At 40.1% G+C, this 24,749-nt stretch overlaps 1 protein-coding gene across 1 annotated transcript in view; it reads left to right on the top strand.

Moving 5' to 3' along the window:
• Positions 1-4,780: 4,780 nt before the first annotated feature.
• The window catches only part of LOC140240605 (GDP-fucose transporter 1-like), a 118,618-nt gene continuing 98,649 nt past the window's right edge, over positions 4,781-24,749 (top strand). Inside the window, exons 1-2 of the mRNA XM_072320366.1 lie at positions 4,781-5,141; positions 14,375-14,435. Coding sequence (XP_072176467.1) covers positions 4,945-5,141; positions 14,375-14,435 — 258 coding nt within the window. The 5' untranslated portion in view covers positions 4,781-4,944. The remainder of the gene's footprint in view (positions 5,142-14,374; positions 14,436-24,749) is intronic.

The following is a 24,749-nucleotide window of genomic DNA, read 5'->3' as shown; positions in this document are numbered from 1 at the left end:
TTGAAAGGGGGGGGGGTGTCAAAATCGCCTGTCATTCAAGAAGAAAGAACATCAAAAGACAAGAGAAACAACAACAAAAAAGTCTTCATACTTTTAAGGTCTGATTTTCCGCCGAAAGTCGGCTGACGACCAAAAAACAAACAAACAAACATACAAAAACAAGAACAAAAAGTCTTCATATTTTTGCTGCCACTTCTCTCCCACTTTGCATGGAAAAGAGTGGGACATTGATCCCTGTAAAGTGTGTGTGTGTGTGTTGGGGGGGGGGGGCAAGCTTCTCTCCCCCCCCCCCCCCCCACCCCCCAAGGGCTGCGCCGGTCCGGTTATGGGCTTGTAATCGTGGTGATGGTGACTATCGCCGATCATCCCCCCACTCCTCAGTACGGATTTACGCCGTTGATATCATTGCATAAGATTTTAATCCAAAATATGCTGTCACCATGTGTAGAGCCCACTAATGTCAACAATAATCGACCAGTAGAGTAATAACAACCACTAATGTGACTGCCGTATCTTCAAGCTATATGCTTACTTGACGACAGTCAGAACAAGACAATAGAAACACAACGACATTACATGACTTTACAGTAGGGTATACCATGACAGTATATAATAAAACACAAAAGAATAATGGAAAGGAAGGAGAGAAAGAAAAAGGAAATGAAAGGAAAAGCCAACACGCTGAACATCGGGATCGTAAGAGGGAATTGAGGTGTTTCAGCTCAGTCAGCCGAGCAAAGTGTATACAAATAAGATAATGTAAAAAATACACAATGATGAAATCAATGATTGACGATGAACCCTTAGGCTGTAAAGACCAGCTAAGTAATGAATCGTATATATCTTAATATGAGTTCAACACAAAAAAAAATATTTTAACTTACGCTTAAACGAATTCAAAGATAAATAATTTTTTATATCACAACTTAAAGAATTCCAAAATCTAGGGCCAGTGTATATTATTAATGTATTTTGAGCCAATAATGTTCTCAGAAGGGGTAAATGAAACTCATTTGATCGCCTGGTGGGATAATTATGAAAATATTGATTACGGGGAAACACTGAATCAAAAATGCTGGGAAGTGCATTTGTGTTATAATTAAACATAAACTGACCCAGCTGTAAGAAAAACAAATCTTTGATTTTTTAAATCTTATATCTAACAAATAATGGATCTGCATGGGAACGTGGAGAAACGCCACAAATAATACGAAGTGCCTTTTTTTGTAATAACAATAATCTATCTAATAAAGTTTGATGGGCACTATACCCCATGCTAAGATTCCATAATTTGAATAAGGTAATATTAATGAAAAATACAACGTCAGCAAAGAAGACAACGGAATATGAGATTTAAGTCTATTAATAATACCAATATTACGCGAAATTATTTTGCTAATATTAATGATATGAGGCTTCCACGAAAGTTTATCGTCCACTGTAATACCGAGAAACTTTGTATGAGATACACGCTCTAAGTGAACGTCATCAAAGATGATATCTGTGAGTAAAACTTCTATAGACTTACTGAATAACATATAGTTAGTTTTCTGAAGATTCAGTGATAATTTGTTGGCTCTTATCCATTGAGTCACTTTTTTTAATTCGGAATTAACAGTAGAGTGATTGGATTTTGGTGGGAGAAGAAAATATTTGAATCATCGGCAAAAAGTATAAAAGAAAGTATGTCGGATGATTTACAAAAATCATTTATGTAAATGATGAAAAGTAAAGGTCCTAATATACTACCCTGAGGGACGCCACATTTAATAACTTCAAGACTAGATTCGGATGTACACACTGCATGTTTCATTCTCTTGTAAACAAAAAGAAATGACTGTATTTCATTTTTGTAATATCATGATCGATGCAGAAAATTCTTAATAAATTCATTTGAATTTGGATCGTGTAATGTCATAACAACCACTATATCATCATAACACGTCGACGACAAATGTCATAATGGCCATAACACTAATGTCATAACACGTCGACGACAACTATCAAAATCGGATTAACCACAAATGTCATAACACGTCGACGACAAAATTTAAAATCGAATTAATCACAAAATGTCATAACGCGTCGATCACAAATGTCAAATTTTTCAAATTTACTGCAAATGTCATAACGCGTCATAGGGGAGGATCCAGGAATTCTGTAAAGGCGGCGCGCCGTCTTTACAAAATCAAAGACTGGCGTGACCCCCCCCCCCCTTTTCTTCTTTTTATTTCTGTTGTTTTAACAAAATATAGAGAGGGGGCACAAGAGAGGGAAGCGCCCCCTCCCGATCCGCGATTGCGTCAACCACAAATGTCAAAATCGGATTAACCACAAATGTCATAACACCTCGACCAGAAATATCAAAATTTCCAAATTTACTGCAAATGTCATAGCGTGTCACAGGGGAAGATCCAGGAATTCCATAAAGGGGAGGCGCCTTATACAAAATCAAAAGCTGGCGCAACCAGCTTCATTTTATTTCTTTTTGTTATAACAAAAATATAAGAGACGGAGGGGGGCGCCGCGCCGCCCCTCTACAAAAGACAAGCTGGCGCACCCCCCCCCCCTCCCACGCCCCCATTTTTTTTTTTTGTTTTTTGTTTTTACTTCTGTTGTTTTAACAAGAATAGAAAGGGGCACCAGAGGGGGATGCGCTCCCTCTCGATTCGCGATTGCATGCATCATCTACAAATGTCAAAACTTATTGCTTGCATTTCAGGGGCGGATCCAGGAATTCCGTAAAAGGGAGACACCTTTCAAAATAAAAGGCTGGCGCAACCCTATCTCCCTTATTTTTTTTTTCGTTTTATTTCTTTTGTTTAAAAGAAAAAAAGAAAGAGAAAGAAAATGAAGGAGGGGTTACTTTTGTAAAGGCGCCTCCCCTTTACGGAATTCCTGGATCCTCCCCTGTAACGCGTTATGACATTTGCAGTAAATTTGGAAATTTTGACATTTGTGGTCGACGTGTTATGACATTTGCAGCAAAAATGGGAATTTTGACATTTGTCGTCGACGTGTTATGACATTTGTGGTTAATCCGATTTTGACATTTGTCGTCGACATGTTATGACATTAGTGGTCATTACGACATTTTGTCGTCGACGTGTTATGACATTAGAGGTTGTTATGATATTGCACGATCCAAATTCAAATGAATTTATGAAGAATTTTCTGCACCGATCATGATATTATGAAAATGAAATACAGTCATTTCTTTTTGTTTACGAGACAATGGAACATGCAGTGTGTACATCCGAATATAAAACTGAGATATACGTGTACAGATTAAAGAAAAGACCATAGGGAACACATCGATTGGGAACCACTCGGAATAAAGAAAATCAAATGATCTGACTGAATTATGGCACATGTATTGGGAGTGTAAATTCAGAAGACTGTCGTCAAATAAGCATATAGCTTGAAGATGCGACAACCACATTAGTGGTTGTTATGACATTAGTGGTCGATTATTGTTGACATTAGTGAGCTCTAACATGGTGACAGCATATTTTGAAAGAAAATCATACAATGATATTGTGAATTCACCTAACTCCCTCAGCTTTTGAGCATCTGACTTGAAATTTGGCACATGACGTGACAGTTATAGTTTTGCAAACTTCATTTTTTCTTAATGTCAAACATTGTGTTGCCATGGTAACATTATTTTCATGAAAATCATAGAAATTGCTGATTTATTTACTTTACTCACTCAGGTTTTGAGCACTAGACTTGAGATATGGCACATTATTGTGAGTGAGCAAAATAACACATTACTGTACTGTTAATTTTATTCAATGTTGAACAATACATTGTCATGGTATTTTTTTTCCAGGAAAAGCATACAAAGTAATCATTGCTATAGTTGAGCTAACTGCCTCAGTGTCTAGTTGGGGGTATATATTAATCACATTAGGTGATACTTCTAGTTTGTATTACAGTACTTCTTGGATATTGGAGGATCAGATTACATCTGTACCTTCATGAAAAAAAAGTGCTTGAATATAAAGAAGTGAATAAAGTGCATAGTGACTTCATGCCAATAGTGGTGTAATTTTCCTTCATACAATATGTGACTGTACATGTTTCTAGACAAACTGATCAATGTATATAGAGAGTAGAAAGTGGTCTTGTAAACAAACATTGTAAAGTTTAAGAATCAGAAAGAGAGAAGGGGGGGGGGGGACAGAGAGAGTATGAGAAACAAATAAATTGTATGATATATATAGGCTAATTCAAGCAGTGATCGAGCAAGGAATACACGAGTCATGCATTTGAAAAAGGAAGGGGTCGAGAGAGGTCGGAAAAATGAATATGCAGAGTGAGTCTTTGAAACTAGTATGAAGCAAAGAGCGGAGCAGGTTTGAGAAACAAAATAATATACCATCAGTATGAAGATAGATGTAGGGCCTTTATTATAGCAACAGATATAACAGAGGGGGGTTGGGGTCGATCTGAGAAATAACATTAATACATGTACATACAATGTACACGTGCACGCATCTACACTACTCTAGCTCTCAGCTCAGCTACACAGGGAGGCCAAGAGGTGATACCAGCTCCAGGGAGGTGGCTGGCCTGCTGACACGAGTACAAGCTAAATACATGTAATTAGTTGGCGAGAAAGGCGCACGCGCAGTGCATTTCTTTCATTGTGAGCACTTTCATTACCGGGTACCGGGTAAACATTGTTATACTGTACGAGTATACTGTATGTGTACGTCTGGTTTTATGTACCGTACATATACGTTAGCTGCATCGTTTGCGATTACGTGATGTGTGAAGTGAAGCATTCATAGAAATCAAGAAGATTTAATTCGTGTAACCATACCACGTCACTACGTCTGCAAATTCTGCAGCCCTTTTGTGACACAGCCCAGAGGTACTAGGTACAAAAGCTTTGCGGACAGAACGTCGACGACTGCTTTCGTGGTTGCGTTGGGAATGACCAGTACGTACCCTCGTGGAACTATGGGCATGGCTGACAGTACCAAAGGTGCTGCCGTCGCCGTCGGTATGCGGGATTCTAGCAAAGCTAGGAGTGCGAGTGATGTCGGGAGTGTTCCAGCAGGTTCACAGCAAGCGTCTCTCGGTAGCGCAAAGAAATACTCGAAAATATTTTTAGTCGTCTGTGCCTACTGGTAAGGAAAGTCATCCAAAGTCGAATGTTTTTTCTGAAATCAAAATTCTCGTGCTAAATGCCGAATACGGCAGGTGTGCATTTCTATTGATAAATACCTTATAGATTTACTTGCTGAGTAGGCCCTAACCTAAATTCTGTATAAATTTGACGTTACAATTTCGCCCAATTCCGTGCTACGCAAGTCTCTTCTTTTTTTTTTTTTTCTTCTTTTTTTCTTTTTTACATTAACGTACCTTCTATTGTCTAGTGTCTAGGTCTTGTGGAGACTTATCATGCCATGGATCCTGATCTTTCCCCAACAGTGCGGGGCTCTCCTCGGGGTCCTCAAGATGAGGCTCTTCACTTCTCATCAATCTCACATCTGGCATTTAATTATCACAAGTTTTCATGTTGATTTTGTAACACTACACAGGTGCACTAGAGCTAGATCTAGCATGTCTAGCGCTGTAACACGCAAATGTCTGGCGCTAGTGGAGTTTCACATCGGGTGCCTGATTTCCAGTTATAATACTTGTATGGCATATTAAAAGTCAATCTTCAGCTCAAAACGATATGCGAACACCTTTTCCGGCCTCTCTCTGACTGAGCTTGTTGTCTCTTTGAATCCTCGAAATGATGAATTTTCACAGTAAAATCAACACAGACAATGTTACATGTTCGTGCGATTACAGTCGATGGTTGAATCTGACTGTACACATTTTGTAGCAATCTCAAATTGATCACAGTTTGTATTTCTGTAGTATGGCATCCTTTTTTTTGGCCTGCTGCAGACTCCTGCGACAGACCTGCCACAGACAGTTATCATTTTCACATGCAAATTAGCTTTGACACAGCCTTGCTGCATAGACCTATATTCTTTCAGTGTGACAAAGAGTCTGCGGCAGATCTGCAGCAGACTCTTATATCATAGATATGCTCCCATCTTCAAGAAATGAAATTTGCTGAGGCAAAAGAATTGCCACTAGACAGAAAGATCCGTCTGTCCGGAGGACTCTTTTATATTTTTGCCATTGACGCTGTCCTCCGTAGACGGAGGCGATCCGTGAAGCCAGACCGTCAGACGTAGTCTCCGCGGAACATTCCCCGACGGACAGATACAGACCGATCTTTCGGTCAAAATTGCCATATACTTGTCATAGACTTGCCGCATACTTCAGGAGTGTGATATATTTTTGCTGCCCTCTGTGTTGTACTGAAGTAAACTTGACAAGGGATCTAACAGTTACAGAACCCATATTTGCATAATTTGGGGTCTAATTTATTGACCATTACTCCACAAAGCTCTGCATGCATTTAACCCGTTCCATACGGGAACCTGGTGGCTTGTGTACTAAGTCTATGGAGATTTCAGAATTCAGTATGGAATGGGTTAAGAGACCTATGTCAGATAGAAAAGTCTGTCCGTTTACAGTGCCGGGCTCGGCCCAGGCTTTTAATTCAAACCTTTCAATATTTTGTCATAGTGGCGCTCTGCCTGCAAACAAACGCAATTTGGTATAGTCTGGTTTTCAGACCCTTTGCCAACTGGATTCAGTGGTGACTAAGTCGCCTTTCGGCAAAGGCCTTTGCCGAAGGAAAAATCCTTTGCAGGACAAAACCACCTTAAACTATACTAGTTTTCGACGTTGAGGGGGTTAAAAAAGGGATGGTACAGTATTGGTGGAGATGAGAATTGGGCTTTTAACTTTTTGCGAGATACCAAGAAAACACTTATAGTACAGAGCATACCATTTTAAGGGGAATTCAAAGTTTATTTGATGAAAATTGAGTTTGGAATGACTGAAACATCCAAAAACAAAGTAAAACAAAGCGATCGTAATAAAGTGTGGGTCCCACACTTATTAGAATCGCTCTGTTTTGGATATCTCAGCCATTTCAAAACCAATTTTCATCAAGTAAATGCTGAATTCCTCATGGAATTACATGTTCTTTCATATTTAGAAGAGGTTTCTCATTATCTCGCCCATAAATGTTAGAAACCTGAAATTAGGTCTCAACCAAAACTGTACGATCCCTTTAATATCCTGAATAGCAAAGTAGTACGGGCAGAGGGTCTGGAAGCCAGACTAAATTTGGTACCGCATTTGGCCCAGTTTGCGTTTACAGTGAGAAAAGGCCGGGCTCGGCCGCTGCCGAGCTGCGGCCGAGACCACCTCCAGAGTGTGGCCAAATGCGCATTTGGCCTTTTGCTTACCCACCTTTTACCCATGTTTGCCCGTGTGGACCCCACATGGGCATTTCAGCATGGGCAAATGCGCATTTGGCCTTTTGCGTGCTTACACTGAAATGAAGGCGGGGCTCCACCGCGGCTGAGCCCGGTCTTTTCGCTCACTGTAAACAGGGTGTATGTTCCTGCCAACAACCCCATGTGGGGTCCACATGGGCAAACATGGGTAAAAGGTGGGTAAGCCGGGTTTGAGTTGGGCAAGGGCTACTCGAGGATCATCCTTCAAGGGGCTATTGTGGGCTAGCCAAGGGCAGAGATATAGATTGGAAAAGCTGGTCACATGGGTTTCTATGGGCACAAACCTGGTAAGCAGGGAGCATGATGGGTTTTGTAGGGCTAGCCCTGCCCTTTTTTTTTTTAATGTGTGTGCATGTGCGATTGTGAGTGTGTATGTGTGTGTGTGTGTGTGTATAGGGCCCATGATACAGTTGGTTGCTACTTAAACCAATTGACTTATAGGCTCTATCATTAATCAAACTGGAAAATTTGATACCAGTTACACTTGTTGCGACTTTATACGGTTTCTATACCCATACAGCTCCTACAGGGGTCCCACATAGGACCTAAGGGACATATCCTATGCATATTTATGAATATTCAAATTAGAAATCTAAAATTTGAAAACTAGTGGAAATAGATCAAAAGACATTAAAATCTAAGGTAGGCCTAAATATGCTGGGTTCCAACTTTCTGTGTTAAAAATTGTACTTAGCTTATTGTTCAGATATTCACAATTTCAAATTTGTGTTATGAAGATGTATTTTCATATCTTAATAGGCATGATTAAGGATTTGGGTGATCTAATTTTAGTAACCATGTCTTCATGCATTGTAATTTTTTGCAGGTATCCCTTCACACAGAAAAATTAGTTAGGAATAGGATGTAGTGGGTAGGTGTATAGGGGTAGGACATTAAGATTAGGTTACTAAACTCTCATTTTTTTAGCATTTGGCTTCAATTTTGGCACATGTTACCACTATACTACCTAGCTGTGCAAAATTGATCTTTTGTCATTGTTAGAAAATGTGTTGCCATTGTAACAGCATATTTTGAATGAAAATCATACCATAATATTGTAAATTCACCTATCTCCCTCAGCTTTTGAGCATTTGACTTGAACCCCCTTCATTTTTTTTCTTAGTGTCAAACGTGTTACCATGGTAAGAACATTTTTTTCAAATTAAAATCATAGAAATTGCTGATTTATTTACTTTACTCACTCGGGTTTTTAGCACTTGACTTGAGATGTGGCACATGACTATCAGTGAGCAAAATATACATTTATTGTATCCCCCGAACATACTGTACGAGCTGAAATTTTCGCGGTGGTTTTATTTTCGCGAATTTCACGAATCGCCTTTGAATCGCGAAAATAACAAGGCGCAAATAAGTAAGTTCAGTTAGATCCTCGCAACCGCGAAATTAACAACACGCGAAAATGTCCTCAAAGGACCAATTCGCGAAAATATCTGTACACGAAAATTTCAGCTCGTACAGTAGTTCGGAGGATACTATGAATTTGGCCTTGTTGCGCCACAGTGTCCGCTGCAGAGATTTTCTTGTGAGCGCTCTACTGGCTGCAGTTCTTCTTAGATCATCTTCAAATTTGGCATGAAGGTGTATTATGGTAAAACGAAGACGCCTATTGTTTTTGGTGATTGCGCCCTCGCTTGTTCCGTCTTTGTACATGAAAAGGTAAATTTAACAGGGTCTACTTGTGTGTGCGACGCTGGCCTTGTTTCTTAACCGATTTTTTTCAAATTTGGTATGTAAATATATCATAGTCAAATCTATACACCTATACGATATATTGATAATGCTGCCCTCACTGTTCCGCCTTTTACAGGGTCAAAGGTCACCCTGATCATGTCAAAATTTGCAAAAGTGCTTATTTATGCAATAACTTGATTGTTACTCAACGGATTTTATTCAGACTTGCTAAGGAGGTGTATGGGTGGTCATTCTACGTGAAGGACACAACAGTTTGTGGTGACGGTGCCCTCAGTGTTCCGACTTGGATGCCATGTCACATTTTTTGTGTGCGCTGTATCAGCCACATTTCTTATCAGATTTTCTTCAAATTTGGCAAAAAGGTGCATTATTGTGAATTGAAGATGCCTATTGTTTTTGGTGGTGGCGCCCTCGCTTGTTCCATCTCTATACATGAAGCGGTAAATATTTCAGGGTCTGCTTGTGGGTACCATCCTGGCTGTGTTTCTTGACTGATTTTTTTTTTTTTTTTTGAATTTGGTATGTAAACATATTATAGTCAAATCTAGACACCTTTACATATTGATACTGCTGCTCCCACTGTCCAACCTTTTACAGGGTCAAAGGTCACCCTGATCAGGACAAAATTTGCAAAAATGCTTATTCATGCAATAACTTGATTGTTACTCACTGGATTTTACTCAGACTTGCTAAGGAGGTGTATGAGTGGTCATTCTACATGAAGGACACAACAGTTTGTGGTGACGGCGCCCTCAGTGTTCCGACTTGGAGGCCATGTCACATTTCTTGTATATGCTCTATAAGCCACATTTCTTGTCGGATTTTTATTCAAACTTGCTGTGGAGGTTTGCGGGGGGCGGGGGGGGGGGGGGGTTATTCTAGGTACCAGGTAACAAAAGTTTCCATTGACTTTTATGTGCTGTACTACATGTAACCTCATTTCTCGTGGGATTTTAGTCAGACTTGCTAAGGATCAGTGAATTGATGGTCATTCTACATGTAGTGACATGTATGTAGGACACAACAGTTTGTGGTGGTGGTGCCCTCAGTGCTCCAACTTGGATGCCAGTCACATTCCTTGTGCATGCTCTATCAGCCACGTTTCTTGTCGGATTTTATTCGAACTTGCTATTGAGGTTTATGGGTGTTATTCTAGGTAACTAAAGTTTTCATTGCCAAAGCTCTCATTGTTGAAACTTTATAGGATGACATGTTGTATTCCTTGTATGTGCTATATACCAGCCTCATTTCTCGTCGGATTTTATTGTATCCAGGGTTCGAAATTGGCGATAGTCCGCTGGCCATTGGCCACCCCAAAATCACGTCGGACTAGCTAAAAATCGTAAAATTCTGAAGTTACTAGTCCGTCTGGCTAGCCATAATATTGCTTCAGTGTCAAAATTGATTCTAAGTAGTCCGCCTGGCTAGTTAAAAAAAAAAAGTTAAGTGTTACCCCTGGTATCCTGCAACACTTGCCATATTATACAACATTCTGGCCTAAAAAGTAATCCAGATGGGGTATGGGAGACGGGTTCAGGGGATACATGTGCTCAAACGGGTCTCCTGTGCAAGTGCTCTAGTTCAATGTTGAACAATACATTGTCACGGTAATTTTTTTTTCAATAAAAAACATACAAAGTAATCATTGCTTGTTGAGCTAACTCCCTCAGTGTTAGGTTGGGGTATTAATCACATTGAGTGATAGTTCTAGTTAAACATAGAAATAAGACTATTCAAACTGACAAGTTCATGTAATGGCAAAATATGATAGACAGTAGTTGACTATGGCTACAATATATGGCGTTATTCTGAAGCATTGATTAGGAAAGAAACAGTAGTGAAAATGATTTCTGAATAAAATTTAGATGTCGCCAGACCTATATAGTTTTACCCAAAATTCATAAAAATTGAACTGTAAATCAAAAGTGCTTGAAATTCAATTGAGAATTTAATCTCTGTTGGGTAGTATAAATGAGCAATCAAAAAAAAAAAGCTCACAAGTTCAACACATTAAGCCTGTGATGTAAGGTCAAACTTGGCTGTTTTTGCCCATTTTTGAACTTGTAAGCCTGTTTACACTTAGTGTTGAACTAGTGAGCCTTGTTTGTCTAGTGTTGAACTTGTGGGTCTTGCTTGCGTAGTGTTGAACTCATTGAGCCTAATTTACGTAGTGTCAAACTCATGAGCTGTATGACTCATAGACCTTTTTGCCATGTCGAACTTGTGGGCCATATGACTTGTGGGTGTTGGTCTCGTAGGATGTCCCCTGCCAGATTAAAGGGATGGTACAGTGTTGGTGGAGATGAGAATTTGGCTTTTAACTTTTTGCGAGATACCAAGAAAACACTTATGATATAGTACAAAACATACCATTTTAAGAGGAATTCAAAGTTTATTTGATGAAAATCGGGTTTGGAATGACTGAAACATCCAAAAACAAAGTAAAACAAAGCAATCATAAAGTGTGGGTCCCACACTTTATTAGAATCGCTCTTTTTAGCTCACCTGAGCCAAAGGCTCAAGTGAGCTATTGCGATCGCCCTTCATCCGGCGTGCGTCGTGCGTAAATTTTTACATTTTCATCTTCTTCTTGAAAACCCCAAGACCGATTTTCATTAAACTTGGCAGGTAGCATCCCTAGGGGGTTAGAAACTCAATTTCTTAAAATGGGCACCATGCCCCACCCACGGGGACCCCAGGGGGCCCAAACCCCCCAAAATTAAGGAATCTGTAAAAATCTTCTTCTCTAGAACCAGAAGTGATAGAGCTAAGTTAATGCTATGAGTTAGTACATTGATGACTGTAGTTTCAAGTTTGTTCATGGCAGAATCGGGGGTGCCCCCCTTGGGACCCAGGGGAGGGGGGTGGGGAGGGGTCCTGATGGGGCCTAAATTATACATTTTCATCTTCTTCTTGAGAACCCCATGACCAATTTTCACCAAACTTGGCAGGTAGCATCCCTAGGGGGTTAGGAACTCAATTTGTTAAAATGGGCACCATGCCCCACCCACGGGGACCCCAGGGGGGCCCAAACCCCCCAAAATTAAGGAATCTGTAAAAATCTTCTTCTCTAGAACCAGAAGTGATAGAGCTAAGTTAATGCTATGAGTTAGTACATTGATGACTGTAGTTTCAAGTTTGTTCATGGCAGAATCAGGGGTGCCCCCCTTGGGACCCAGGGGAGGGGGGTGGGGAGGGGTCCTAATGGGGCCTAAATTATACATTTTCATCTTCTTCTTGAGAACCCCATGACCAATTTTCACCAAACTTGGCAGGTAGCATCCCTAGGGGGTTAGGATCTCAATTTGTTAAAATGGGCACCATGCCCCACCCAGGGGCCCCATGGGGGCCCAAACCCCCCAAAATGAAGGAATCTTTAAAAATCATCTCTAGAATCAGAAGTTATAGAGCTACAAATACTATGAGTGAGTACATTAATGACTGTAGTTTCAAGTTTGTTCATAGCAAATCCAGGGGTGCCCCTCTTGGGGGCAGGGGGGGGGGGGGTTGGGAAGGTCCAAATGGGGGCCTGAATTGTACATTTTCATCTTCTTCCTGAAAACCTCATGATGGATTTTCGTCAAACTTGGCAGATAGCATCCCTAGGGGGTCAGGATCTCAATTTATTAAAATGGGCACCATGCCCCACCCAGAGGGCCCCAGGGGGCCCCAATCCCCCCAAATTAAGGAATCTTAAAAAATTTGGGCCCTTATTGTACATTTTCATCTTCTACTTGAGAATGCCTGGTCAAATTTTAGTAGAGCTGTGAATAATTTAGATTAGTGACTGCGTGAAGGGTGAACTTGCGATACTCAGGTGAGCGCTAGACCCGCGGGTCTCTTGTTTGGATATCTCAGCCATTTCAAAACCAATTTTCATCAAATAAATGTTGAATTCCTCATAGAATTACATGCTCTTTCATATTTCATAAGAGGTTTCTCATTATCTGACCAAAAAATGTTAGAAACCTGAAATTAGTTCTCAACCAAAACTATACGATCCCTTTAAGCACTTCAATGTTAAATCTTTCTGATTAAGGTAAAGAAGTACCGGTAAATGTTTTACTTATTTTTGTTCACTCGTACTGATCTCTGCACACTGAATAATTGCTGCCAACATATTGAAAGGGACAGCGAACAGTTGCTCGCAAGGTTTGTTGTGATTGAAGAGCGATGCATACTTAAAACAGAAGTGCTGTTTTTTGTCAAAGCAATTTACCAATACCTGTGATAGAGAGCATTAACACTTGTGCATAGCACAGAGCAAGGGTACAAAGGAGAGTTTCTTGTGTCTTCTCCTTCTGTAACATCTCCCTGTTGAGACACTTAGGAGACACAGATAACAAAGTTAAAGATGATATAAAGTTAAGGTCGAGAGGACCTTGGGAGAGCTACATACACTGAATACTACGGCCAGCGCATGCGCACACAAACATCTTATCCGTTCATGGATTTGAAATTTGGGCGCATGTGATATGTGGGCATGCGCTGGCCGTAGTGTTCAGTGTAGCTCTCCCAAGGTCCTCTCGACCGAGTCACATTCAGTCATCAATTCGAACAGAAAGGGACTATTTGCAGAAGCAAACGTTGTCCGAAGCCTGTTTTCAATACTTCAACATAATTGGTAAGTCTTCAAATTGAAGAAATTTTCGGATTTTAAGTTGATATTTACCCGCAATACTAAATCTGTCATGATCCTGAATGCTACAATGCGAAGCCCCATTACGCTATGCGTATGGGGCTGCTGGTCGCAGTTAATTGCATGATTACTAAGACGTGAGAGCACTTTGGGGCGAGTAAGTCTCACAGTGTTAGTTATATGAAAGGTACTTTAACCTGAAACACAAACTAAGACAAGGAAATTCAGGGAAACTTTGAGGTACCAAAACTTTATATTATCTTTAACATTTCTCTCTAAGAATGTTCTGTGTCATCAGATTTTTGCCATATTTGATGGGAATCATTCTTAGGGGTAGGGATACAGGGTTGTGCAAAGACATGGCCCCCATGGGTGATCTTGGGGAGGGTCCAAGAGGCTGAAAAGGGTGAAGATTTCAAAGAACTGCTTCTGCAGAACAGGAAGAGTACAGCTAAGTCTTTAGATACTCTTTAAGCATAAAATGTAAGGTGTTTGAGACAGTGCCCCAAAGGATAAAACTTATGAATTTTGCTTACCATTGTGAAATTTGTGCCAGTATTGATTGAAGTTGCTTATAATGTCAATGTAATTTGACAAAACTGGTAATGTGGACATGTTTCGTATCATTCTGCAGGTTCATTTCCATCTCCTTGGTGTTCATCAATAAGTATCTGCTAAGCAGCCCCAAACTTAAGGTGAGATTAATGTGTTTACAAGTATGTAAATGTAAATGAAGACACTTCCTGCTCAGCTACTATCCCATCATTATGGTATTTATGATGAAGTGGGCAAGAGGGATAGAGTAGCTCATCCGGATGCTTAAGCTTTATGTTTGATTGGTGCAGTTCAGCGAATAAAAACTTTCTACATGATCTTGTTAAATGATAAACTTCTTGGTGCATGATTGTCAGCTGGATGCTAGGTGATTTTTAGCTCACCTGAGCCAAAGGCTCAAGTGAGCTATTGCGTTTGCTCTTCGTCCGACATCCGCCGTGTGTAAAGTTTTTACATTTTCATCTTCTTCTTGAGAACCCCATGACCGATTTTCACCAAACTTGGCAAGTAACATCCCTAGGGGGATAGGATCTCAATTTGTTCTAATGGGCACCATGCCCCACCGGGGGGATGGGGCCAAACACCCTAAAATTAAGGAATCTTAAAAAATCTTCCTCTCTAGAACCAGAAGTGATAGAGCTCAGTTGATATTATGAGTTAGTACATTGATGACTGTAGTTTCAAGTTTGTTCATGGCGCAATCAGGGGTGCCCCCCTTGGCACCCAGAGGAGGGGGTGGGGAGGGGTCCTAATGGGGCCTAAATTGTACATTTTCATCTTCTGCTTGAGAACGCCGTGACTGATTTTCACCAAATTTGGCAGGTAGCATCCCTAGGGGGGATAGGATCTCAGTATGTTCAAATGGGCACCATGCCCCACCTTGGGGGGGGGGGGGGGGGGGCAGGGGGCCAAAAAACCCTAAAACTAAGGAATCTTTAAAAAAAAAATCTTCCTCTCTACAACCAGAAGTGATAGAGCTCAGTTGATATTATGAGTTAGTACATTGATAACTGTAGTTTCAAGTTTGTTCATGGCGCAATCAGGGGTGCCCCCCTTTGGACCCAGGGGAGGGGGTCCTAATGGGGCCTAAATCATGCATTTTCATCTCCTGCTTGAGAACGCCTTCCCTGGGGGGAATAGGATCTCAGTATGTTCAAATGGGCGCCATGACCCACCTGGGGGGGGGGGGGAGCAGGGGGCGAAAAACCCCGTAAGGAATCTTTAAAAATCTTCTCTAGAACCAGAAGTGAAATGGCTAAGTTAATACTATGAGTTAGTACATTGATGACAGTAGTTTCAAGTTTGTTTATGACGGAATCAGGGGTGCTCCCCTTGGGATCCAGTAATGGGGATGGGGAGGGGTCGTAATGGCGCCTAAATTGTACATTTTCATCTTCTGCTTGAGAACCCCATGACTGATTTTCACCAAAATTGGCAGGTAGCATCCCTGGGGGATAGCATCTCAATATATTCAAATGGGCACCATGCCCCACTTGGGGGGCCCCCCAGCGGGGCCCAACCCACCCCCCCCCCCCCAGTAAAGGATCTTTAAAGATTTTCTCTAGAACCAGATGTGATTCAACTAAGTTAATACAGTGAGTCAGTATATTGATGACTGTTGTTTTCAAGTGTGTTCATGGCAGACTTAAGGGTGCCCCCCTTGGGACTTAGAGGAGTGGAGTGGGATGGTTCCAAATGGGGACTTAAATTTTACATGTTCATATTCTTCTGGAAAACACATTTATGAATGTTCACCAATCTTGGCAGGTGGCTTGCCAGGGGGTTAACATCTCAATTTGTTCAACTGGGCACCATGCACCCCTTGGGGGCCACAAGGGGGCCCAATTCCCCAACATTCAAGAATATTTACAAATCTTCTCTAGAACAAAAAGTGATTAAGCAAAGTTAATACCATAAGTTTGTACATTGATGACTTTAGTTCCAAGTTTTTCATTGCACATCCAGCCCCCCCCCCCCCAAGTCCAAGGGGGGGGGGGGATTCATATGCAGACCTAAATTGTCCTGAATTAAGGAATATGAAATACTACTCTTCTATAGAATCAGAAGTGATAGAGCTTTAAGTCTTCTTTTTTTCTTCTAAACTGCATAGTCCAACCTTCTAGTACAATGTACTTGACAGGTGTTTTTACCAGTGTGATGGGATATGCAAATGGACACCATCTCCCCAGCTCTCAAAGCTGCCCTCGCTTCAAGTTTCCAAAGTTCTCAGGTAAGAGTCTGCAAGAATGCATGGGGGATCCATATGCAGACCCTAAATTGTCCTAAATTGAGATATATTCAAATATTCTCTAGAATCAGAAGTAATAGATCTTTGAGTCTTTTTTTTTTTTTCAAAACTGTGTAGTCCAACCTTCTATAAAGCACAGTTTACTTGGCAGGTATTTTTACCAGTGTGATAGAATATGCAAATGGACACCATTCCCCCAGCTCTCATAGCTGCCCCCGCCCCAAGTTTCCAGTGTTCTCAGGTAAGAGTCTGCAAGAATGCATGGAAGATGAACTTGGGATACTCAGGTGAGCGTGAGACCCTGGGTCTCTTGATTTTTGTCAAGGAGGAAAATCATAAATGCTGCTCTTTTTCAAACTTGATAAATCAAGAAATTATCCTTAAATGGATTGGGAATGTCTGACAAAAAGAGCTGGATTGATTTATTTCCATGTCTTTGAGAAGAGTGGAGGGGTATTCCCGTTTGTGAGCAGTTAGAAATTTCATGCAAGCCTATGTAATTTGTAAAAAGGTTGTTCGCAGCAGCCAGACAGCTTCAAATTCATTGAATTCTTCTGTGTTGGAGATGTTTTTATGCAACTGAATGACAAATTGCCCTACATTGATGTAAATAAGCAGTAAATTCTCCCCACCGCATATAGCTCTCCGAATCTGAATGTCTGCAACCAGTACTCTCTAATTTTTTTATCTTTAATTCTTGGGATATAAACTTCCAGTTATGAACACACGATGTGTAAACATACACTTTTATGCATATTAAACAGCGAAGTACTAGCTAGTATTCATAGATCGTATCAAATTCTGTCTTATAATTTCATGAATAATAGAGTTACAAGGGAATCCCGTGATAACGAGATCGGATACAATGAGAATCCACTTATAATGAAATAAGTCATCCGTTCCCAAATTAAATTTGTGTGTTAGCCTATACAGATGCAGAGTTCCAGTTATTGCGAGATAATTTTCGGGCCTAAAAACAAAGAAAAACAAAGCAAATTTGTGCGGATATAACGATAACTTTTTTTTTTTTTTTTGAAGGGCAATTCCATGGGAATGTGGACATGACACTAAAATTTCAAGTTTATCATATTGCAAAAGAATTACTCATTATGTATTACCCTTATATTGAAGTTAAAGAAACTCACAAAATTATATCAATCGGTCAAATATTTCCTGAGAAACAGCTACAAATGTTGAATACAATTTTTCAGTCATCCAAATGGCTAAAATGCATGTTTAACTTAATATACATTTTTTTTAATAGAAAAATTCTGCTAGCACTTCAATTAATTTATTTTAAAGAAGCAAATTGGTTCTACTTCAGTCTCCCATGAGGAAATTTCTATGCCACCTTCAAAAAATTTTAATCACCACATGAAAGTTCAGCCCTTGAGCCATGTAACGCGAGTTACCAAAACAAGACATATTTTTCATTCTGAAGGAAGCAGTGGAGGTAATTTGTTGGGAATCGTAATTTTCTAAATTCATCACACCCTGATACTGTACACAGGATGTTGACTTGAATAAACACTGTCATCACTTTAAAAAATGTCAATGGCAAGTGTAACGTCAGTTACCGACTATAAGCACAAGTTTCCACCAACATAAGCAAATTTTAACACTTAGTTGAGCTAGATTGTGGTGAAAACAATCAAATGCAGTGTTATACACACTATGCTGGACTGAAACAAAAGAGGGCAGCCTAATAAACTGTGATTGTATAATACTAGCATCAAGGCCACTGATCACATGCCACATTGAAGAGTCTAGCCAGGCTTTCACTGCATGTGTACATGTACATCCAGCAGTGAATGAGAACATAAAATTTATCTTCTGAATTTCCTGCGTCAGTATTACAAAATTTTTATTACAGAATGCTATAAAGCAGCAAGTGTTGGTTTGAATCCGTATTTGGTGGTCTAGTGAAGATTACGCCTGTCCGGAGATCAGGAGGTTGTGGGTTCGAAATCTGCTTGAGTATGTATGCCCATGATTTTTTATCATGGCTACTACTAAAACACTGATCAATTCAGTGCTCATTGACGTTGATGTAGGGCAATTTGTCAATCAGTTGTAATGAAAACATCTCAACGGAAGAATTTCATGAATTTGAATAATTACGCAGTACCCGCTGCATGATATAGATTAGAACCAACACTTCCTGTCGGGTGGAAGTTCGGTGTTCTAGTGGAGATGATGCCCATCTGGAGATCAGGAGGTCTTAGGTTCGAATCCCGCTCAAGTATGTACGCCCATGACTTTTTTTATCATGGCTACAAAAATTTAACACTACTAAAACACTGATCAATTCAGTGCTTATTTACGTCGATGTAGGGTAATAAGCCAGTTGGTAAATACACTGTAGCTCATGTACATTGTACACGTTGGTACAAATGACCTTTCTTTTTTCTCAGTTGGTTCGGCATTTCATTCGTTTTCAAAGCGGCATAATGCATTTAAGCTTGCCCGACATAACAATTTATGGAATTCATGTTCAAAAAAGAATGAACTTGTGTTTAGATCAGGGGATCAGAATACTCCATCAGTTTATAGTTTAGCAGGCATCCATTTCATTGTTTTGTATTGAATGCAGTATTCAGCCCATTTCCTTTTATATTGCAAAATACCATTCTTGCTGTCAGGAGGATGTGCTGGCATGCACCATTTAGATAAGGATCAAATGAATAATCATTGCATCACAGATGCTTATCTCAGTGAATTTACAAACCAAAATGCCTGTTGGTACAAATGACCTTTTTCTGCTCATGCGCAAAGTGGAATTACGAACTGGTCTATTTGTCAATCAGTTGCCAAGAAATGTACTAGTTTTCACTCCTCACAAAGATAGGATTTTAATTTTTGAATGATTGTAAGCTTTTTTGTTAACTTGTAGATAGGGTTTGATACTTTTATTTTTTGTTTTAAAAAGACTTCCAACATTTTTCATCTTTACACTCTGAAAATTACAATGTACTTATACACGTAAGGTCTATATGAGGAGTGAAGCTCTTATTAGACCCTGTTTACAGTGCAGGGCCGGGCTCGGCCGCGGCTCGGCCGCGGCCGAGCCCGGCCTCAATTGCGCGGCCGAGCCTTGCAATTTTGTCCGTTTACACTGCTGGGCTCGGCCGCGCTTTCGATTCAAACCTTTCATTATTTGGTCGTAGTGGCGCTCTGCTTGTAAACTAACGCAATTTGGTATTGTCTGGTTTTCAGACCCTTTGCCAACTGAATTCCGTGGCGACAAAGTCGCCGTTCGGGCAAAGGCCTTTGCCGAAGGAAAAAATCCTTTGCAGGACAAAACCACCTTAAACTATACTAGTTTTCGACGTTGAGGGGGTTAATGTCCTGAACAGCGAAAGATACAGGCAGAGGGTTTGGAAGCCAGACTAAAACTGGCCGCGCAATTGGCCTCGCATTTGGCCCAGTTTGCGTTTACACCAAGAAAAGGCCGGGCTCGGCCGCGGCCGAGACCACCTCCAGAGCGAAAAAATTGGCCTCGCATTTGGCCTTTTGCGCGTTTACACTGAAGCGGGGCTGGACTCGGCCGCGGCCAAGCCGCGGCCGAGCCTCGCACTGTAAACGGGGTCTTAGTCTTAACCCTATCTCTGTCACGGGCCGATTAAATCGGCCCAAAAACTGCAATAGAAATGCTTCGGCCGATATTATCGGCACTATTTTGATTGACAGATTACTTCAAAGGCAATGACACTACCACTCTATAAACTCATTTGTGATTGGCTGACAGTGTAAGGAAACGATTTCCAGCCTGAAAAAAGCTTCCCCACCTTTAACCAATCAGGAAAGCTTTCTCAAAGTCCAAGAAATTGTGGTGGCCCCGCCCATGTTCATTTGCATTCAGACTGCAATGTATTGTGTACAGTTTTGCCATGTGTGGAGAACTTACACGAATCTGTATATGTGGGACTGTAATAGAGATTGCCGCGAGCGATGAAAAGATCGTACACGTGGGTCAATTTTCATCTATTTTATCTAAGTCAAAATAGTAAAACATGAAGTGAAAACATTCAGATTAGGGATTTCAACATCTCTGAATTCTGTGAAGGGGTATAGTTTCAGTAATATCGGCCTCATAAATGATCTGAAGAATAGTTGAACACTGCACATTCGGTGCAGCAGTTGCAACTGTTTACTCAGCACTAACAGCAGTGCAATGGGTCTCTAGTTAGCCGGGGCCAACGGGGCAGGTGTAAGGAGCAATAGGGTTACAGTAGCTTCCTGCTGGCGGCCTGAAGCTGTACAGTCTTGATGTTGGGGTATGTTTGACTGTTTATTATTATTACATGATGAAACCGTCACTATGCGAAACTTCAGTTCAATGCAGGTTTGTCATAAAGAAAATGACTGCTGTGATAGTTCATTCTGTTTCAATAAGGAAAGTGCAGAAAGTCGTAGACTAGCATATGATGATCAACTGGAATGCATGGACACTCCAATGTCGATATTTTCAATAACATTTTTTATCCTTAGATTATCTTATCGTTATGGCATTATCATAGGACAAGATTAATATAAATTTGAAAGAAAAAAGCACAATTCAATTTATATTTTCAGCTTGACAAGATACAAAACGCTTTGTCTACTTTCAGGCCAACATCACTTACAAAATCAGAAATTACCACAGTACACAAAATGTGTGAAATCTAGGTTGTAATTGCCACAGACTTTTGTTCATAAAATGAAAAGTACTGATGCTATTGATGAAAAAATCATACCATCTGAAAGCTGAATAAATTCTCTACAACATCTATGAGACCTTTTTGTGATGCAAGCTCATGTTGTGTGGAAAAATGAGGTGGTAACATGTGGAAATAAGTCTGCATTGATAATTATGTGACATAAGAGGGCGTCCTACTTAAAACTGAAGTGCGCCCTCACTCAGATTATTATGGAAAATGAAAGCTTAGACCATAAGCTTTCAAATGATGTATAACATGACACATTAATATCAATAATAATAATCAGAAATGGCCATCAACAATCTTGTGTCTGTGCACTGCAAAATGTCTGAGCAGTCTGACTACGGCGTATGTGACAGATATAGGGTTAAGTTATTCAACATTTCATGTTTCGCTGTCTCGGAAAACTACCCTCCGAAAACTACCCTCCGATTATTTCCAGACACGTCTGGTCGCACCACTACATATTCATGAAACTTAACATACATATTCATAAGACATGGGCGGACGTTAGCAGAGTGCTGTTCGCTTTGCCGAAGACCTATCTTTTAAGTTACAAGTGAAAATAAATGAGGTATCTTGTCAGAAATCTCAAATTGTGCGGGAGCAGCAAACGAGAATGACGTCGTATTCTAAGAAAAACTGATTTGCGCTTGCGCAATGAATGGACTTTCCCCATGCTGCTTCGATCCAGTGAGCTGACTGGTTGATGCGTGCTGTTACTGTACGATACGAGGTGGCTGATGCGAATGCCTAGTACACTGGACATGCATGATGAGAGTGGGCCGTTGATTGATCAGTCGGTTGTAAAACTTGTGGCTCAAACTTCTCTCTCATTTTTTGAGCGATTGACCTAAAATTTGGCATGTGTGACAGCTATCAAATGTAGATGTGCAAGACACCTTTTTCGTTAGTATCTCATGATGCATTGTCATCTCAACAGCAAATTTTCATAAAAATCTTGTGGATGGAAATACTTTCTCCTTTTTTGAGCAGTTAACCCCTAGTTTGGCTTGTGTGACCACTATCAAAGGTAGATGTGTAAGACACCTTTTTCGTTAGCATTGCATAATGATTTGCCATGATGGCAATGGCAAATTTTCATAAAAACCTTACATAATGTTGTGGATCAAACTACTCACTCAGTTTTAACCTGTTGAGGACGAGTCCCAAGTATACTCGGGCGGGTGTCTATGGGAAATGCATGTTGTAGCAAAATTAAACCGTCTTCACCGGGTTAAAGGAATTCAGATGAAATTTGGCATACATGATCAATGTAATCTGTAGTTGTGCAAGATGCCTTTGTGTATGTGTGTGTGTGTGAATAAATCTGTTGCCATGACAACACCATTTTTTTTATACCAATTATACAAAAATATGTGGATTGACCTAACTCCCTGAGTTTTTGAGTGCTGTAAAACGAGGAATGCTTGCATGCATTTTAATTTCGCAGTTTTCGGGAGAGCTAAGATTCACGAAATTAAAATGCACATGAAGGCTCTTCTTGTCTACACTCTAAATGCATTGATTGCCACAGGCACTTCGCGAAAATTTTCATGCCGTGAAAAAGGCCATCGGCTCCAATTCGCAAAACTTTCATGCTGATAAAATATTGTGTTTTGTAGTATTTGACTTGAATTTCGGCACATGTGACTGTTACAGAATGTAGAAGTATAGGACACATCTTCTGTCAGTGTTGAACAATGCATTGCCATGGTACATTGTAACAGCATTTTTTTTCACTTAACTCGTTAAAGACAGACTGATTTTGCTACAACTCGCATTTCCCATAGACACTTGCCTTAGTATACTTGGGACTTGTCCTCAACAAGTTAAAAGCATACAGAAATATTGTGGATTCTGCTAACTCCCTCAGTCTGAGCATTTAGCTTGAAAATTGGCACATGCAATGGCTGTAGATACAAGTATGTGTGCAAACTTCATCTTTCATCATTGTTGAACAATACACTGCCATGGTAACAGCACTTTTTCCTCTAAAAAGCATATATATATGAAAATCTTGTGGATTCAGCTGACTCCCTCAGTCTGAGCATTTAGCTTCAAATTTGGCTCATGTGACCGCTATGGCACATAGATGTGCAAACTTAGTTTTTCGTCATTGTTGAACAATGCGTTACCACGGTAAGGGCATATTTTGAATGAAAATCATACAAAAATACAAAGGATTCATTTTACTCCCTCAGTCTTTGAGCATTTAACTTGAAATTTGGCACATGTGACCGCTTTAGTACAGAGATGTGCAAACTTTATCTTTTGTCATTATTGAATAATGTGTTGCCATGGTAACAGCATACAGTAAACCTCGCCTAAGTCGACATCGCATAAGTTGACAACTCGCTTAAGTCGACACGATAGAAAAGTCCCGATTTTTGCCTTTGTTATTCCTTGAAAATTTCCTCATCTTAGTCGACATTTGTAAGTCGACAACTTGCGTAAGTTGACCTGATTTTCAGTGCCAACTGAGCTGAAATGCATGTTAATTCCCTTGCCTAAGTCGACATAATTTTTTGCTCAAAATCTTATCCGCATTCTCTAAAAAAGAATTGTTTTCCCGCTCCGATTCGCAGCATTTCTACTCGGTAATTCGCTAGTGTACGGCGTGGTAGCGTTCGCGTCTATGCGTCCATGCGTCCATTGTCTTGTACGCCAGAATAGAAAGGGCGTACATTAATTTACACTGAAGTATTACACGTAGTACTCAAGGCAGTTCACTCTCCCCCTTTTCTCCCGCTCGTTATTCTCAAAACGCACAAATTTTGTACACTTATAGGTCTAGTAGAGATTCATTATCCGAACATGAAATAGGTGTTTTCGTTAATCTGAATATTCTGACGTTAATTATTCCGCAGCGGTATTAGAAACCTTGGCCCATTTCTAGAAAATTCGTTAAAATGCAACTACAATATGTATATGGTAATTAAATGCAATTAAAACAATCAAATGCAGGTGTATCAAATCACAGCAACGTTTAAATGCAAGTTCTTTGCTGAAAAGACTTGCGTTTGATAATCATATGAAACTAGAAAATAATTGTATGAACCTGAAACTCAATTGCGTTTTAACGCATCTCTAAAAATCAAATGCAAGTCCATCAAATCACACGCAATGCTGTATTTAAACGCAGGAGCATTGCAGAGAAGACTTGCGATTTCCGTACGAAACTAGAAACTGTGTTTAAACTGTGTTTATTTCGTACGCAAAATTAGAAATTAAACGCTACTCTGAAAATCAAATGCAAGTCCATCAAATCACACGGAACGCTGAAGACTTGTGTTTGATAATCATACGAAACTGGAAAATTGTAGGGAACTTTCTTTTTTTAAATTCAATTGAGTTTAAACGCAACTCTAGAATTCCAATGCAAGTCCATCAAATTATACGCAATGCTGTATTCAAACGCAAGAGCGTTCCAGAGAAGACTCGCGGTTTTTGTACGAAACTATACGAAACTGCATTTAAACGCATTTCTAAACATAATGGAAGTG

Source organism: Diadema setosum, chromosome 2, assembly GCF_964275005.1.
Source record: "Diadema setosum chromosome 2, eeDiaSeto1, whole genome shotgun sequence".
In the NCBI taxonomy this organism is placed as follows: Eukaryota; Metazoa; Echinodermata; class Echinoidea; order Diadematoida; family Diadematidae; genus Diadema; species Diadema setosum.
Note: the sequence above shows the minus strand (reverse complement) of the source record. Positions and strands in the feature narration are given on the sequence as shown.